The sequence below is a fragment of the Nerophis ophidion genome, linkage group LG12 (genome assembly GCF_033978795.1).
Source record: "Nerophis ophidion isolate RoL-2023_Sa linkage group LG12, RoL_Noph_v1.0, whole genome shotgun sequence".
Taxonomy (NCBI): domain Eukaryota; kingdom Metazoa; phylum Chordata; class Actinopteri; order Syngnathiformes; family Syngnathidae; genus Nerophis; species Nerophis ophidion.
The window spans coordinates 57,448,500-57,467,163 of record NC_084622.1 but is presented as its reverse complement, the minus strand read 5'-3'; the positions used below and the strand labels follow the sequence as shown (position 1 = coordinate 57,467,163).

Genomic DNA, 18,664 nt, shown 5'->3' with positions numbered 1-18,664 from the left:
AAAAATTGGCAAAAATGTGATAAAAGTCATACTTCATTACGACAAATGTCACCATCTTGCATAAAGTAATAATTTTACGAGAAAATATTGCAATATTACAGAAATTTTATAAGAAAAAAGTCAACAGATTAGGAGAAAAGACTGCTTTTATCTAATATTAATATTTTTTTTTATTTGTAATTGATTTTTTATTTTCATTATTTACTTCAAGTTATTACAGTACGTCTGTTTATACATATTGATTTTATTGTTTTAATACATTGTGTCCAAAGGAGGCGCATTTCACTATCTTACCCACGCTTGTTATTTCATATGTTGACCAGAGGGGGAGCACTTTTAAAACCGACTTACAGTCAATTTGAAAAATCCCTCCTTTTTGGGACCACCCTAATTTTGATAGATTTCACCAGCAGGGGTGCAAATGAGACATTCTCTATTAGATGCAATGGTTTTCCGTATTGGGACCATGATTGATGTCCTAACTTGTTTTCCCGGTCCTCATATGGAAGGTACTTTTCCTTGTTGATGTCTCAAGAAGGGTAGAAATACAAGAAAACACACACAAAATAACAGTCGAAATTTTACAAGAAAAGCTTAAAATTTTGGCAATTTTCTGAAACGAGTCGTGATTTTACTCGACAAAAGTCAAAAATGTATAAGAAAACCTACAAGTTTAAGCACTATTGCAATAAAAATCTGAATTTTACTTGACAAAATTATGTCAAAAATCATAATTTTACTCAAGAAATTTCACTATTTTACTAAAACAACAAAAAAATTGGCAATAATGTGATAAAAGTCATACTTTTATGCGAAAAAATGTCACCATCTTGCATAAAGTAATAATTTTACGAGAAAATATTGCAATATTACAGAAATTTTATAAGAAAAAAGTCAACACATTAGGAGAAAAGACTGCTTTTATCTAATATTAATATTTTTTTTATTTGTAATTGATTTTTTATTTTCATTTTTTACTTCAAGTTATTACAGTACGTCTGTTTATACATATTGATTTTATTGTTTTAATACATTTTGTCCAAAGGAGGCGCATTTCACTTTCTTACACACGCTTGTTATTTCATATGTTGACCAGAGGGGGAGCACTTTTAAAACCGACTTACAGTCAATTTGAAAAATCCCTCCTTTTTGGGACCACCCTAATTTTGATGGATTTCACCACCAGGGGTGCAAATGAGACATTCTCTATTAGATGCAATGTTTGTCCGTATTGGGACCATGATTGATGTCCTAACTTGTTTTCCCGGTCCTCATATGGAAGGTACTTTTTCCTTGTTGATGTCTCAAGAAGGGTAGAAATACAAGAACACACACACACAATAACAGTCGCAATTTTACAAGAAAACCTTAAAATTTTGGCAATTTTCTGAAACGAGTCGTGATTTTACTCGACAAAAGTCAAAAATGTATAAGAAAACCTACAAGTTTTAGCACTATTGCAATAAAAAGCTGAATTTTACTTGACAAAATTATGTCAAAAATCATAATTTTACTCAAGAAATTTCACTATTTTACTAAAACAACAAACAAATTAGCAATAGTGTGATAAAAGTCATACTTTTATACGACAAATGTCACTATCTTGCATAAAAAGTAATAATTTTACGAGAAAATATTGCAATATCACAGAAATTTTATAAGAAAAAAGTCAACACATTAGGAGAAAAGACTGCTTTTATCTAATATTAATATTTTTTTTATTTGTAATTGATTTTTTATTTTCATTATTTACTTCAAGTTATTACAGTACGTCTGTATATACATATTGATTTTACTGTTTTAATACATTTTGTCCAAAGGAGGCGCATTTCACTATCTTACCCACGCTTGTTATTTCATATGTTGACCAGAGGGGGAGCACTTTTAAAACCGACTCACAGTCAATCTGAAAAATCCCTCCTTTTTGGGACCACCCTAATTTTGATAGATTTCACCACCAGGGGTGCAAATGAGACATTCTCTATTAGATGCAATGGTTTTCCGTATTGGGATCATGATTGATGTCCTAACTTGTTTTCCTGGTCCTTATATGGAAGGTACTTTTCCTTGTTGATGTCTCAAGAAGGGTAGAAACACACACACACACACACACACACACACACACACACACAATAACAGTCGCAATTTTACAAGAAAAGCTTAAAATGTTGGCAATTTTGTGATGAGTCGTAATTTTACTCGACAAAAGTCACACATTTATAAGAAAACCTACAAGTTTTAGCACTATTACAATAATAATTGGAATCTTACTTGACAAAATATGACAAAAGTCGTAACTTTACTCAAGAAATGTCACTATTTTACAAAAAACACAAAAAAAATTGGCAATAATGTGATAAAAGTCATAATTTTATATGACAAATGTCACCATTTTGCACAGAAAAGTTATAATTTTACGAGGAAATATTGCAATATTACAGAAACAGGAAGAATATAAGAAATTGCTCCCAATTTTAAAAGAAAAAAGTCAACACATTAGGAGAAAAGACTGTTTTTATTGATTTTTTTTATTATTTTTTATATTTAATTGAGTTTTTATCTTCATTATTTACTTCGTTATTACAGTAAGTCTGTATATACATATTGATTTTATTGTTTTAATACATTTTGTCCAAAGGGGGCGCATTTCAATTTCCTACACACGCTTGTTATTTCATATGTTGACCAGAGGGCGAGCACTTTTAAAACCGACGCACAGTCAATTTGAAAAATCACTTCTTTTTGGGACCACCCTCATTTTGATAGATTTCACCAGCAGGGGTGCAAATGAGACATTCTCTATTAGATGCAATGGTTTTCCGTATTGGGACCATGATTGATGTCCTAACTTGTTTTCCCGGTCCTCATATGGAAGGTACTTTTCCTTGTTGATGTCTCAAGAAGGGTAGAAATACAAGAACACACACACACAATAACAGTCGAAATTTTACAAGAAAAGTTTAAAATTTTGGCAATTTTCTGAAACGAGTCGTGATTTTACTCGACAAAAGTCAAAAATGTATAAGAAAACCTACAAGTTTTAGCACTATTGGAATAAAAATTATAATTTTACTTGACAAAATTATGTCAAAAATCATAATTTTACTCAAGAAATTTCACTATTTTACTAAAACAACAAACAAATTGCCGATAATGTGATAGAAGTCAGAGTTTTATATGACAAATGTCACCATTTTGCATAAAAAAGTAATTATTTTACGAGAAAATATTGCTATATTACAGAAATTTTCTAAAAAAAAAGTCAACACATTAGGAGAAAAGACTGCTTTTATCTAATATTAATATTTTTTTTATTTGTAATTGATTTTTTATTTTCATTATTTACTTCAAGTTATTACAGTACGTCTGTATATACATATTGATTTTATTGTTTTAATACATTTTGTCCAAAGGAGGCGCATTTCACTATCTTACCCACGCTTGTTATTTCATATGTTGACCAGAGGGGGAGCACTTTTAAAACCGACGCACAGTCAATTTGAAAAATCCCTCCTTTTTGGGACCACCCTAATTTTGATAGATTTCACCACCGGGGGTAAAAATGAGACATTCTCTATTAGATGCAATGGTTTTCCGTATTGGGACCATGATTGATGTCCTAACTTGTTTTCCCGGTCCTCATATGGAAGGTACTTTTCCTTGTTGATGTCTCAAGAAGGGTAGAAATACAACAACACACACACACACACACACACACACACACACACACACACACACACACACACACACACACACACACACACACACACACACACACACACACACACACACACACACACACACACACAATAACAGTCGCAATTTTACAAGAAAAGCTTAAAATGTTGGCAATTTTGTGATGAGTCGTAATTTTACTCGACAAAAGTCACACATTTATAAGAAAACCTACTAGTTTTAGCACTATTACAATAATAATTGGAATTTTACTTGACAAAATATGACAAAAGTCGTAACTTTACTCAAGAAATGTCACTATTTTACAAAAAACACAAAAAAAATTGGCAATAATGTGATAAAAGTCATACTTTTATATGACAAATGTCACAGAGGAGGCGCATTTCACTCTCTTACCCACGCTTGTTATTTCATATGCTGACCAGAGGGGGAGCACTTTTAAAACCGACTTACAGTCAATCTTAAAAATCCCTCCTTTTTGGGACCACCCTAATTTTAATAGATTTCACCACAAGATTCAATGGTTTTCCGTATTGGTCCTAACTTGTTCACATTTGCTAATATGGAAGGTACTTTTCCTTGTTGATGTCTCAAGAAGGGTAGAAATACAAGAACAAATGCACACACACACACACACACACACACACACACACACAAATTGTGCGGCATTCTGATGGTATTCACATGTGTCAAACCTTGTCCTCTTCCTGACGAGTGTGTGTCCTTTATTGGCCATCAGGTTATTATACACCAGCAGATGGGGCATCGCCTTTTTATTGCTTACACCTTCTGTGAGTTTCCCCAAATTCTCCTCCCCCCCCCCCCACCCCCAAACACCACATTTTTATGCAGATGCACGGCCGAGTGTTTGGCTTCCTGCAGCTGTCCGCTGCTCTGATGATGAGCGTGATGGAGAGGAAAAACTCCGGAAGAGGGTGGGCAACAAGGCTGGAGACGGCCCCGGGTCTTTGGGAAGCGATGTCCAATGACATCAGCACATAACGGTTTGCTGTAACCATGAATCATTGAGGAACACATGGAAGTGCGAGACAGACAGAGGGAAAAGAAGAAAAGTCATTTTGTGAGCTAACTTGTCCGGAATAGTCCGGCGCTGAGTGAGGACACATAAGACTGTCAGAGCAACAAAGGTGCATGAGTCATCCGTTTAATCACAACAATGCCTGCGAGCTTCTGGCGTCATGCTGTTTTTTTGTTTTACATACATGGTCAACTGATGGAAGCTATTAACTTTGTTGTTTGTGTGCTTGGAAGTGGGCGAGCGGGGTTAGGTTGCACGGGACAGACAGGAAGTGTTGGCATTCCTTTCCTCTCAGCTGCAGACATCTGTCATTCCTCAACTCAACACTTGTGTGCATGTGTGTGTGTTTATTTATCTGTGTGTGTGTGTGTGTGCATTCATAGCGGGCAGGAAATGGGCAACAACAGATTAGAGAAGGCTTTATAAAGTGCTTGTCAAAACTACAAATCCGTTTGCTCGAACCACAGCAAAAAAGACATTCAAGCAAGGGTGTCAAACGTAGGTATGAAAGAAACTGCTGTTCTAAATGTGTCCACTAGAGGCCGCAATAGCAATTCTTTGGTAGAGTGTTTAATGAGCATTCCTCAACTTTTTCCATCTTTTTTGCCACGTGTGTCAGCTTTATTGTAACATGTTACAGGCATAAATGGGTTGTACTTGTATAGCGCTTTTCTACCTTCAAGGTACTCAAAGCGCTTTGACACTACTTCCACATTTACCCATTCACACACACATTCACACACTGATGGAGGGAGCTGCCATGCAAGGCGCTAACCAGCACCCATCAGGAGCAAGGGTGAAGTGTCTTGCTCAAGGACACAACGGACGTGACGAGGTTGGTACTAGGTGGGATTTGAACCAGGGACCCTCGGGTTGCACAAGCCACTCTCCCACTGCGCCACGCTGTCCACGCATCACGTTCCAAATGAACTACTACTTGCAAAAAATGTTCCAGTTCGAACATTAAAGGGGAACATTATCACCAGACCTATGTAAGCGTCAATATGTACATTGATGTTGTAGAAAAAAGACCATATATTTTTTAACCGATTTCCGAACTCTAAATGGGTGAATTTTGGCGAATTAAACGCCTTGCTTTTTATCGGTCTTTTTGCGATGACGTCAGAACGCGACGTCACCGAGGTAACACAGCCGCCATTTTCATTTTCAAAACATTGTAAACACCGGGTCTCAGCTCTGTGTTATTTTTGACTATTTTTTGGAACCTTGGAGACATCATGCCTCGTCGGTGTGTTGTCGGAGGGTGTAACAAAACTAACAGGGAGGGATTCAAGTTGCACCACAGGCCCGAAGATGCCAAAGTGTCTGCCACTAGACCCCCATTGAATGTACCAAAGTGTCTCCACATTTTACCGGCAATGACAGACGTGGCACAGAGATGTATGGATAACCTGCAGATGCATTTGCAACGATAAAGTCAACTAAATAACGAAGGTGAGTTTTGTTGATGTTGTTGACTTATGTGCTAATCAGACATATTTGGTCGCGGCGTGACTGCCAGCTAATCGATGCTAACATGCTATGCTAATCGATGCTAACATGCTATTTACCGGCGGTGCTAAAGCAGACATGGCACAGAGACGTATGGATAACCTGCAGATGCATTTGCAACTATATTACGTTTTCTTCCACCCACATTTAATGCGAAAAAAACACTTACCAATCGACGGAATTAAGTTGCTTCAGTTTCACAAGATGCCAAAATCCTGATCGTTTGGTCCGCACATTTTACCAGCGATGCTAACGCAGCTATTCGGCCATGCTATGGCTATGAATAGCGTCGATAGCTATTCGCTCAATAGCTTCAGTTTCTTCTTCAATACTTTCATACTCCAACCATCTGTTTCAATACATGCGTAATCTGTTGAATCGCTTAAAGGGGAACATTATCACAATTTCAAAAGGGTTAAAAACAATAAAAATCAGTTCCCAGTGGCATGTTGTATTTTTTGCAGTTTTTTTCAAAATTTTACCGGTCTCCGAATATCCCTAAAAAAAGCTTTAAAGTGCTTGATTTTCGCTATTTGCGATGCGACTATCCATTTCCCTGTGACGTCATACAGTCCTGCCAATGTAAACAAACAATGGCGAATAGCACAGCAAGATATAGCGACATTAGCTCGGATTCAGACTCGGATTTCAGCGGCTTAAGCGATTCAACAGATTACGCATTTATTGAAACGGATGGTTGGAGTATGAAAGTATTGAAGAAGAAATTGAAACTATTGAGCGAATAGCTATTGACGCTATTCATAGCCATAGCATGGCCGAATAGCTGCGTTAGCATCGCCGGGAAAATGTGCGGACCAAACGATCAGGACTTTTGCATCTTGTGACACTGGAGCAACTTAAATCCGTCGATTGGTAAGTGTTTGTTTCGCATTAAATGTGGGTGGAAGGAAACGTAATATAGTTGCAAATGCATCTGCAGGTTATCCATACATCTCTGTGCCACGTCTGCTTTAGCACCGCCGGTAAATAGCATGTTAGCATCGATTAGCGTAGCATGTTAGCATCGATTAGCTGGCAGTCAACATCAACAAAACTCACCTTTGTGATTTCTGTGACTTTATCGTTACAAATGCATCTGCAGGTTATCCATACATCTCTGTGCCATGTCTGTCATCGCCAGTAAAATGTGGAGACACTCTGGTACATTCAATGGGGGTCTGGCGGCAGACACTTTGGCATCTTCGGGCCAGTGGTGCAACTTGAATCCCTCCCTGTTAGTGTTGTTACACCCTCCGACAACACACCGACTAGGCATGATGTCTCCAAGGTTCCAAAAAATAGTCGAAAAAACGGAAAATAACAGAGCTGAGACCCGGTGTTTACAATGGGTTGAAGATAAAAATGGCTGCTGTATTACCTCGGCGACGTTACATTCTGACGTCATCGCCTTCAGAGCGATAAACAGAAAGGCGTTTAATTCGCCAAAATTCACCCATTTAGAGTTCGGAAATCGGTTAAAAAAATATATGGTCTTTTTTCTGCACCACCAAGGTATATATTGACGCTTACATAGGTCTGCTGATAATGTTGCCCTTTAAGCTGCTGAAATCCGAGTCTGAATCTGAGCTAATGTCGCTATATCTTGCTGTGGTATTCGCCATTGTTTGTTTGTATTGGCAGCACTGTATGACGTCACAGGGAAATGGATAGTGGTTTCGAAGATAGCGAAAAAAAGGCACTTTAAGGCTTTTTTTTAGGGATATTCCGGGACCGGTAAAATTTCGAAAAAAAATTCGAAAAATACAACAAGCCACTGAGAACTGATTTTTATTGTTTTTAACCCTTTTGAAATTGTGATAATGTTCCCCTTTAAGTATCTTGTCTTTGCGGCCTATTCAATTGAATGTAGGTTGAAAAGGATTTGCAAATCATTGTATTCTGTTGTTATTTACAATTTACACAACATGCCAACGTCACTGGTTTTGAGTTTTGTAAATGACATTTTGCAGAAGGGTTCACTCTATACCAGGGGTGCCCATTACGTCGATCGCGATCGACTGGTCGATCTCGGAGGGTGTGTCAGTCGATCTCAAGCCAGGCATTAAAAAATAGACATAAAAATGAGCAATCATCAATCATACCAAGACTTCACTTTCGTCAGTTGTTTGACATTCTCGGCACCCGAGGATCTTGTGAGATGACGCTGGCTGCTGCGAGCTCATATTTAAGAAAAAAATCACTAACAGGGCGGACGCAGAGAAACACATTTTATTTCTAGAGACTCCGTACCTACTGTCAAAACTCTAAAGAGCGACTGCACACTTCCTGTCTTCACCATAAAAGACCTGTTTCATCCTGCCTGTGCTAACAAAATAAGAGTCTCAGAAAGCTAGCGTGCACAAGCTAGCAAGCTACGGAGTTTGATGCCAATGTATTTCGCGACCGCTTTCTCACTTGCTTGCCCACCCGCACACTCACTGACGTCACTCACCTGCTGCCAGACATTAAAGGGCCACACACATATGCTACTCTCATAACAAAGTGTTTAAAAAGGAGTATGCAAGTTGGACAAATGAGATGCCAAATCCAACCACTTTCATGTGGTATTGGACAGAAAGGAGGACTTTTTTTTTTTCCTCCATTTGAAAATGTGGGCGTTATCAGCACCACTGTCTAATTCCAATCAATGCAAGTCATCAGAATCAGGTAATACACCAACTTATATTCTTGTCTTCATGAAAGAAAGGAATCTATGTGTGTTAAACATGCTTGTATTATCATTAAACACCATTAACTTGTTAACAAAAATGTCTCTTTCATAAATAAATAAATATAAATTATAAATAGGAATGAGGTAGATCTCCTCGACTTGGTCAATTGAAAAGTAGCTCGCCTGCAGAAAAAGTGTGAGCGCCCCTGCTCTATACGTTGGGACTCAGCACTTGCGAGTGTTTATTCAATTGGGGCCACATTCTGCCACGTGCTCAGGTGATAAAAAGGTGCGCTACTGTACCCCAACTTGACTTAAGTCAGTCAGCTCCTTCATCCAAGATGCGCACTTTGAGTGGAACAAGCCTTAAATGTGGGCGTTCTGCGTCAAATGGCGATAAAAGGACCGTAGTGCCACTCTGAGTTAACTATCAAAAATCAAAATGCACATTTGGTCTCGTGAGTGCAACCACAGCTGAAGAGATTGCGTGTATATTTGTCATGTTTAAACATTCTGCTACTAAACGACATCCAATGATCCAGTGATCATTGAAGTATGTGAAGTGAAGTGAATTATATTTATATAGCGCTTTTTCTCTAGAGACTCAAAGCGCTTTACATAGTGAAACCCAATATCTAAATTACATTCAAACCAGTGTGGGTGGCACTGGGAGCAGGTGGGTAAAGTGTCTTGCCCAAGGACACAATGGCAGTAACTAGGATGGCAGATGCGGGAATCGAACCGGCAACCCTCAAGTTGCTGGCACGGCCGCTCTACCAACCGAGCTGACTATTTAATAGAAAGTACACGTATAAAATAGCGTCCATCCATTGATTCTATTGTCACGCTAACCTGCACAGGCAAAAACACACAAAAGCACACACGGTCCAACATATTAAGCCCCTCTGACGCCTCACGTCTTTGCAAACATTTGTGTAACCACGGGGTCGCATTTTACTGTGTGGATCATTCTACCAAGATGTAGCAGGAACTCGGAAAGCAATGTAAAGGTAAGACATGGATTTATTGTCCATTAAAGGCCTACTGAAAGCCACTACTAGCGACCACGCAGTCTGATAGTTTATATATCAATGATGAAATATTAACATTGCAACACATGCCAATACGGCCGCTTTAGTTTACTAAATTACAATTTTAAATTTCCCGCGAAGTGTCCTGTTGAAAACGTCGCGGTATGATGACGCGTGTTTGTGACGTTATTGGTTGGAGGGGACATGTTAGCCCAGCACCACTTGCGGCTAAAAGTCGTCTCTTTTCATCGCGCAATTACACAGTATTCTGGACATCTGTGTTGTTGAATCTTCTGCAATTTGTTCAATTAATAATGTCATTGTACTTCTTGCAATGACAATAAAGACCTACCTACTTTGTCACTGATAATAATATTAGCAGCACAACTTACACATTCAATCAATGTGTTCAATAATGGCACTTCTACTCAAAACTTCTAGTTTTTTCTTTGGTCTTGTATCCAGTGATCTTAATTAGCAATTACATGCACTAAATATACACAACATATATATATATATATATATGTCTTGATTGGATTATCGAGAGAATAGTGCTCGATACCGTGGTAGAGCGCAATATGTAGGTGTGGGAAAAAAAAAAAAACAGACATCAGTCGTTTACCAAGCAAAGGTAACACGCAAGGACATTAACACATCCGACACGTACGTAGGATTAACCGAAGGAGCGTTCAAAACAAGATGGAATAATCACAACGCCTCCTTTAGAAACCAGACTTTGCAGAATTCTACAGAACTCAGCAAACACATTTGGAACCTCAAAGACAATAATGTTGAATATTCAATAACATGGCAAATTCTTGCGTCCAGCACACCTTACAACAGTGGTAATAAAAGATGCAACCTATGCTTAAAAGAGAAACTGTTTATTATATATCATCCAGATCTATCATCTCTCAACAAGCGCAGTGAAATCATTTCAACATGCCGCCATAGACGGAAACACCTCCTAGGTAACACATGAGCCAATCACCACACCCTACGCCTGCCTGTACCCACCCACTCTGTGCCCTATATAAACCATTGTATGTGAATGCTTCCATTAAAATCTCCTGATGATTGAGGGAACCCCTCATGAAACAGATCTGTAGAGATGAAGTAGTCTTGTGATTTTTTTCCCCACACCTACATATATATATATATATATATATATATATATATATAAGAAATAAACATCAAATTCACCCTCAACATATTGAAGTGCAGCCTTAATGCACTCTTCTTGGAAGCCACACATACTGGCTTTTTGGTGGTAGGTCTGCCAATTTATGTTTTGATGACCTTAAATGTATTATTTTTCACTATCAAAATTCTTTTTTGAACAGTTTATTTTCAAAGATTTTTTGTTTTATTGTCCAAAACTGGCATCCACTTAAAAATAAGTTTGAGGCAAATAGTATAAATGTGTTATCACACTGATAAAAATGTGTGGAAAAATTTGATGGTCGGGTTATAGGAGGCTTCATATATAAAACTGCTTAGGGCCCTAAATTAACCAGGAGCGGCCCTGCCATCCAACGTGGTCCAAAACAAACAGCTTAGCAGAAAACCCATGCATTGACCCGGCAATTCGCAAACGCTGCATCTCAACTTAAATATTTAAATAGTGCTGATTACTAATTCCTGCACATCTGCGCTAAAGTGTGCAAAGCAAAACTTCTGCCAATCGTCCAAAACAGGAAGTGGCGTCTGACACAGGAAGAAACAAGACTATAAGTCCTGCTTTTTATCATATAATACTGTGTGATATACATATTGATGTTTATGTGTAATTTTCATATCACTTGGAGCTGTTAATAAATATACAGCTTGTTAAATACACAGTACAGGCCAAAGTTTGGACATACCTTCTTAGTCAATCCGTTTTTGTTTTTTCCATGACTATTTACATTGCAGATTGTCACTAAAATCATCAAAACTATGACTGAGCACATGTGGAGTTATGTACTTAACAAAAAAGGTGAAATATCTGAAAACATGTTTTATATTCTAGTTTCTTCAAAATAGCCACCCTTTTCTCCGATTATTGCTTTGCACACACTTGGCATTCTCTAGATCGGGGGTGCCCACACTTTTTCTGCAGGCGAGCTACTTTTCAATTGACCAACTCGAGGGGATCTACCTCATTTATATATATCATTTATATTTATTTATTTATGAAAGAGACATTTTTGTAAACAAGTTAAATGTGTTTAATGATAATACAAGCATGTGTAACACATATAGATGTCTTTCTTTCACAAAGACAAGAATATAAGTTGGTGTATTACCTGATTCTGATGACTTGCATTGATTGGAATCAGACAGTAATGATGATCACGCCCACATTTTCAAATGGAGGAGAAAAAAAGTTGTCCTTTCTGTACAATACCACATGAAAGTGGTTGGTTTTTGGCATCTAATTCATCCAGCTTCCATACACTTTACAAGAAAAACATTGGCGGCAAATTCCGTAGCTTGCTTGATTGACATTCACGGCACCCGAGGGTCTTGTGAGATGACGCTGGCTGCTGCCAGTTCATTATTATGAAAAAATGACAGAGAGGAAGGCGAGAAACACTTTTTATTTCAACAGACTTTCGCGCCGTCCCTTCCGTTAAAACTCTAAAGGCCGACTGCACATTTCCTATCTTCACAATAAAAGCCCTGCTTCATGCTGCCTGCGCTAACAAAATAGTGATGTGCACGCCAGCTTTCTGAGGGATCGCTTGTGCACGCCAGTTTTCCGAGACTCTGTATTTAGTTAGCGCAGGCAGCATGAAGCAGGGCTTTTATTGTGAAGATAGGAAATGTGCAGTCGGCCTTTAGAGTTTTGACGGAAAGTACGGCGCGAGAGTCCGTTGAAATAAAAAGTCTTTCTGGCCTTCCTCTCGGTCATATTTTCATAATAATGATCTTGCAGCAGCCAGCGTCATCTCACAAGACCCTCCGGTACCGTGAATGTCATTTAAGTGACGTCTTGGTGAAGATTGATGATCACTCATTTTTAGGTCTATTTTTTTTAAAAGCCTGGCTGGAGATCGACTGACACACCCCCCGCGGTCGACTGGTAGCTCGCGATCGACGTAATGGGCACCCCTGCTCTAGATGAGCTTCAAGCGCACCTGTGAAGTGAAAACCATTTATAATAATAATAATAATAGATTTTATTTGTAAAAAGCACTTTACGTTGAGCAAACAACCTCAAAGTGCCACAGTGTAAAAAAATAGTAATAATAAAAATAAATAAAATATAAGGGGCTTCACGGTGGAAGAGGGGTTAGTGCGTCTGCCTCACAATACGAAGGTCCTGCAGTCCTGGGTTCAAATCCAGGATCTTTCTGTGTGGAGTTTGCATGTTCTCCCCGTGAATGCGTGGGTTCCCTCCGGGTACTCCGGCTTCCTCCTACCTCCAAAGACATGCACCTGGGGATAGGTTGATTGGCAACACTAAATTGGCCCTAGTGTGTGAATGTGAGTGTGAATGTTGTCTGTCTATCTGTGTTGGCCCTGCGATGAGGTGGCGACTTGTCCAGGGTGTACCCCGCCTTCCGCCCGATTGTAGCTGAGATAGGCGCCAGCGACCCCAAAAAAGGGAATAAGCGGTATAAAATGGATGGAAATAAAATATAAAACTAGAAACAGCCCAAAGGCTACAACCAGCATGCATGTCTATAGAAAGGCTTTTTTTTTAAAAAGATGGGTTTTTAAGCCTTTTTTAAAAGCATCCACAGTCTGAGGTGCCCTCAGGTGGTCAGGGAGAGCGTTCCACAGACTGGGAGCAGCGGAGCATTGTTCGAAGCTTTGTCCGTGGAGGTTGGAGGAGGTTAGCCTGTATGGAGCGGAGGTGTGGTGTGGAGGATTTGGGGGTGAGCAGTTCCTTGAGGTATAGGGGGGCATTTCCATGGAGGCACTGGTGGGTTAGTAGGGAGATTTTGAATTCAATCCTGAATGGAACAGGCAGCCAGTGAAGGGATTTGAGAGTTGGTGTGATGTGGTCATGTTTCCGCACTCTCGTCAGGATCCTCGCAGCACTATTTTGTATGTACTGCAGCTTCTGGATGTTCTTGCTGGGGATCCTGACAAGAAGTGGGTTGCAGTAGTCGAGCCTGCAGGAGACAAAGGCGTGGACGAGCCTCTCGGCATCAGAGAGAGTGAGTGAGGGGCGGAGTTTTGCAATGTTCCTGAGGTGGTAGAAGCAGGTCTTGCACAGTTGTTTGATTTGAGCTTCAAAGGTCAGGTGAGGGTCCATTTTAACACCCAGATTAGTGACTGAGGGTGAGAGGTGAATGTCGTGGCCGGCGACTACCTCTTGAAACGCATCGAGAGAATCTGAAGAGTGTGTGAAAAAGTAATCTGGACAAAGGGTGGTTATTTTGAAGAAACTACAATATAACTTTGACTTAGACTTCCTTTTATTGTCATTCAAACTTGAACTTTACAGTAAGGATAAGAATGACATTTTCTTGCAGATATAAATAAATGATTGTACAGATACATTTATCAGACTTTTGCATATGCATCCACGTGTATGGATGTATGTTAAAATGTCTTTATATTCCAGCCAGTTAATTCGTTTTTGGCGGGAATTGAGAGTCTTATTATGATGCGTTCAAGAGTCTTATGGCCTGAGGGAAGAAGCAGTTACAGAACCTCTTTCTAGAGTCCAGCAATGAACATGCTTTCCTATCCATTACATCATTCTCACATACATCATATATCTGTTGTCCGCCCTAAATGTCAAAATATTTTTGTTTATATCCCAACCATATCACCCACCCCTACAAAAAAGAAAGAAACAGTAAAAAACAAAAACAAAGTAGTATCTACAAATACGTACATTAAAATTATAAATTATAAACATATATATATATATATATATATATATATATATATATATATATATATATATATATATATATCCATACATACATCCATATACACATATAGGGAGTATTCTTTTAATTATTTCTTTTTTCAGTTGTTTCAATCAATCAATGATTATTTATTTAGCCCTAAATCACTAGTGTCTCAAAGGGCTGCACAAACCACAACACAAATCACTACGACATCCTCGGTAGGCCCACATAAGGGCAAGGAAAACTCACACCCAGTGGGACGTCGGTGACAATGATGACTATGAGAAACCTTGGAGAGGACCGCATATGTCACTTTTTCTTTTTTTTGTTAAGTACATACTGTAATTCCGCATGTGTTCATTCAAAGTTTTGATGCCCTCAGTGACAATCTACAATGTAAATAGTCATGAAAATAAAGAAAACGTATTGAATGAGGTGTGTCCAAACCTTTATATTATTGTGACCTGACTTGTATCGGTCTGCAAATTCTAATAATAATAACAGTGTAACACACTTAAAATTTGTTAAATGATCAAAGTGCCACAAAATATAAAAAAAAGTGAAAAAATAAACAAATAAATATAAATTAATAGTTAGAATATATAGTAGAAAATTAAAATAGAAGAATAGATAAACACTAGATAATAGAAACAGATAGGCAAGCAGTGCATTTAAAAACAAGAAGGCAGAGAAATTAGATACAAACTGTGCTGAAAAGGTGACTTTTTAGTCCCTTCTTGAAACGGTTGACCGTCTGTGGTGCCCTAAGATGGTCGGGGACAGTGTTCCAGAGTTAGGGTGCGGCCCATTGTTTGTAGATTTGTCCTGATGGGTTTGCAATTCTAGACCTATTTGCCAATGATGATGAATTAATATGATGAATTAGTTTGAAAACGTATATATATATATATATATATATATATATATATCCATACATACATACATATACACATATAGGGAGTATTTTTTTAATTATTTCTTTTTTCAGTTGTTTCAATCAATCAATGATTATTTATTTAGCCCTAAATCACTAGTGTCTCAAAGGGCTGCACAAACCACAACACAAACCACAACGACATCCTCGGTAGAGCCCACATGAGGGCAAGGAAAACTCACACCCAGTGGGACGTCGGTGACAGTGATGACTATGAGAAACCTTGGAGAGGACCGCATATGTCACTTTTTTTTTTTTTGTTAAGTACATACTGTAATTCCGCATGTGTTCATTCAAAGTTTTGATGGCCTCAGTGACAATCTACAATGTAAATAGTCATGAAAATAAAGAAAACGCATTGAATGAGGTGTGTCCAAACCTTTATATTATTGTGACCTGACTTGTATTGGTCTGCAAATTCTAATAATAATAATAATAATAATGAATTACATTTGTAACACACTTAAAATTTGTTAAATGATCAAAGTGCCACAAAATATAAAAAAAAGTGAAAAAATAAATAAATAAATTAATAGTTAGAATATATAATAGAAAATTAAAATAGAAGAATAGATAAACACTAGATAATAGAAACAGATAGGCAAGCAGTGCATTTAAAAACAAGAAGGCAGAGAAATTAGATACAAACTGTGCTGAAAAGGTGACTTTTTAGTCCCTTCTTGAAACGGTTGACCGTCTGTGGTGCCCTAAGATGGTCGGGGACAGTGTTCCAGAGTTTGGGTGCGGCCCATTGTTTGTAGGTTTGTCCTGATGGGTTTGCAATTCTAGACCTATTTGCCAAATTAATATGATGAATTAGTTTGAAAACGGATATATATATATATATATATATATATATATATATATATATATATATATATCCGTACATACATACATATACACATATAGGGAGTATTTTTTTAATTATTTGTTTTTTCAGTTGTTTCAATCAATCAATGATTATTTATTTAGCCCTAAATCACTCGTGTCTCAAAGGGCTGCACAAACCACAACACAAACCACAACGACATCCTCGGTAGAGCCCACATGAGGGCAAGGAAAACTCACATCCAGTGGGACGTCGGTGACAATGCTGACTATGAGAAACCTTGGAGAGGACCGCATATGTCACTTTTTTTTTTTTTGTTAAGTACATACTGTAATTCCGCATGTGTTCATTCAAAGTTTTGATGCCCTCAGTGACAATCTACAATGTAAATAGTCATGAAAATAAAGAAAACGCATTGAATGAGAAGGTGTGTCCAAACCTTTATATTATTGTGACCTGACTTGTATTGGTCTGCAAATTCTAATAATAATAATAATAATGAATTGTAACACACTTAAAATTTGTTAAATGATCAAAGTGCCACAAAATATAAAAAAAAGTGAAAAAATAAATAAATGAATATAAATGAATAGTTAGAATATATAATAGAAAATTAAAAGGACACAGCGTAAAGTGAAGTGAATTATATTTATATAGCGCTTTTTCTCTAGTGACTCAAAGCGCTTTACATAGTGAAACCCAATATCTAAGTTACATTCAAACCAGTGTGGGTGGCACTGGGAGCAGGTGGGTAAAGTGTCTTGCCCAAGGACACAACGGCAGTGACTAGGATGGCGGAAGCGGGAATCGAACCTGCAACCCTCAAGTTGCTGGTACAGCCGCTCTACCAACCGAGCTAAACCGCCCCATAAAACAGAAGAATAGATAAACACTAGATAATAGAAACAGATAGGCAAGCAGTGCATTTAAAAACAAGAAGGCAGAGAAATTAGATACAAACTGTGCTGAAAAGGTGACTTTTTAGTCCCTTCTTGAAACGGTTGACCGTCTGTGGTGCCCTAAGATGGTCGGGGACAGTGTTCCAGAGTTTGGGTGCGGCCCATTGTTTGTAGGTTTGTCCTGATGGGTTTGCAATTCTAGACCTATTTGCCAATGACGATGAATTAATATGATGAATTGGTTTGAAAACGGATGCCAGCCCCGTTTATTTATTGACCTTTTTTTCTTTCCCTTTACATGTGTCCCAGCTCGTAAGGCCTTCCCGTGCAGATACTGCCCCTACAGCGCCTCGCAGAAGGGCAACCTGAAGACGCACGTCATCTGCGTCCACCGCAAGCCCTTCGACAACAGCCTGTACCCCGACCGCCGCCTCCGCCGCTCGCACACGCCCCAGAGGCCCTGCGGGTCGCCTCCGAGCATCCCGCTAGACAATCCGGGTAGAGAGCAGACCAACGCCGCGCCGCTCTGTGGGACTTGATGGCGTCTTCAGACACAATGCTTTGGTTATAGAATAACTGACATGTCGATTATGCACTTTCTTATGTTCTATTATAATATTAAGGTTTTTGGGTGTTCGCACATTAAGTACGGAGACTTGCAGTCTTTTTGTCCTCTGGTCAACGTCATTGTTCCTCCAAAAGGAGTGGGAGCAATAAGGACGATTTTTAGCTGTGCAACAGCAACGTTTGATGTACATTCCAGTGTTTCTTGAAGATCCACAGTGTGTATTTATCCGTGGGACAACAATAATAATAATAATAAAGTCCACTGTGATGTGAAAGTGTAAAAAGAGCATTTCGCCAACATGTCAAATCGATCTGTTCAACATACCCTTCCTCGCCCAAAGCAGTGGTTATTCCATCCATCCGTTTCCTACCCCTTGTCTCGTTCGGGGCGGCAGCGGGTGCCGGAGCCTATCTCGACTGCATTCGGGCGGAAGGCGGGGTACACCCTGGACAAGTCGCCACTTCATCGCAGGGCCAACACAGATAGACGGACAACATTCACACGCTCGGGACAATTTAGTGTTACCAATTAAACTACCGCATTTCCTTGAATTGCCGCCGGGGCGCTAATTAATTTAAAACTCAATCCTGCGCTTACCAAAGGCATGCGGTAAAAGTAAGCATGCACTA

At 38.7% G+C, this 18,664-nt stretch overlaps 1 protein-coding gene across 1 annotated transcript in view; it reads left to right on the top strand.

Annotated features, from left to right (window-relative positions):
• Nucleotides 1–18,304, top strand: part of LOC133562853 (zinc finger protein 536-like) — a 100,517-nt gene extending 82,213 nt beyond the window's left edge. The window contains exon 4 of the mRNA XM_061916658.1: nucleotides 17,777–18,304. Within this exon, the coding sequence (XP_061772642.1) occupies nucleotides 17,777–18,006 (230 nt within the window). The 3' untranslated portion in view covers nucleotides 18,007–18,304. The remainder of the gene's footprint in view (nucleotides 1–17,776) is intronic.
• Nucleotides 18,305–18,664: the final 360 nt, after the last annotated feature.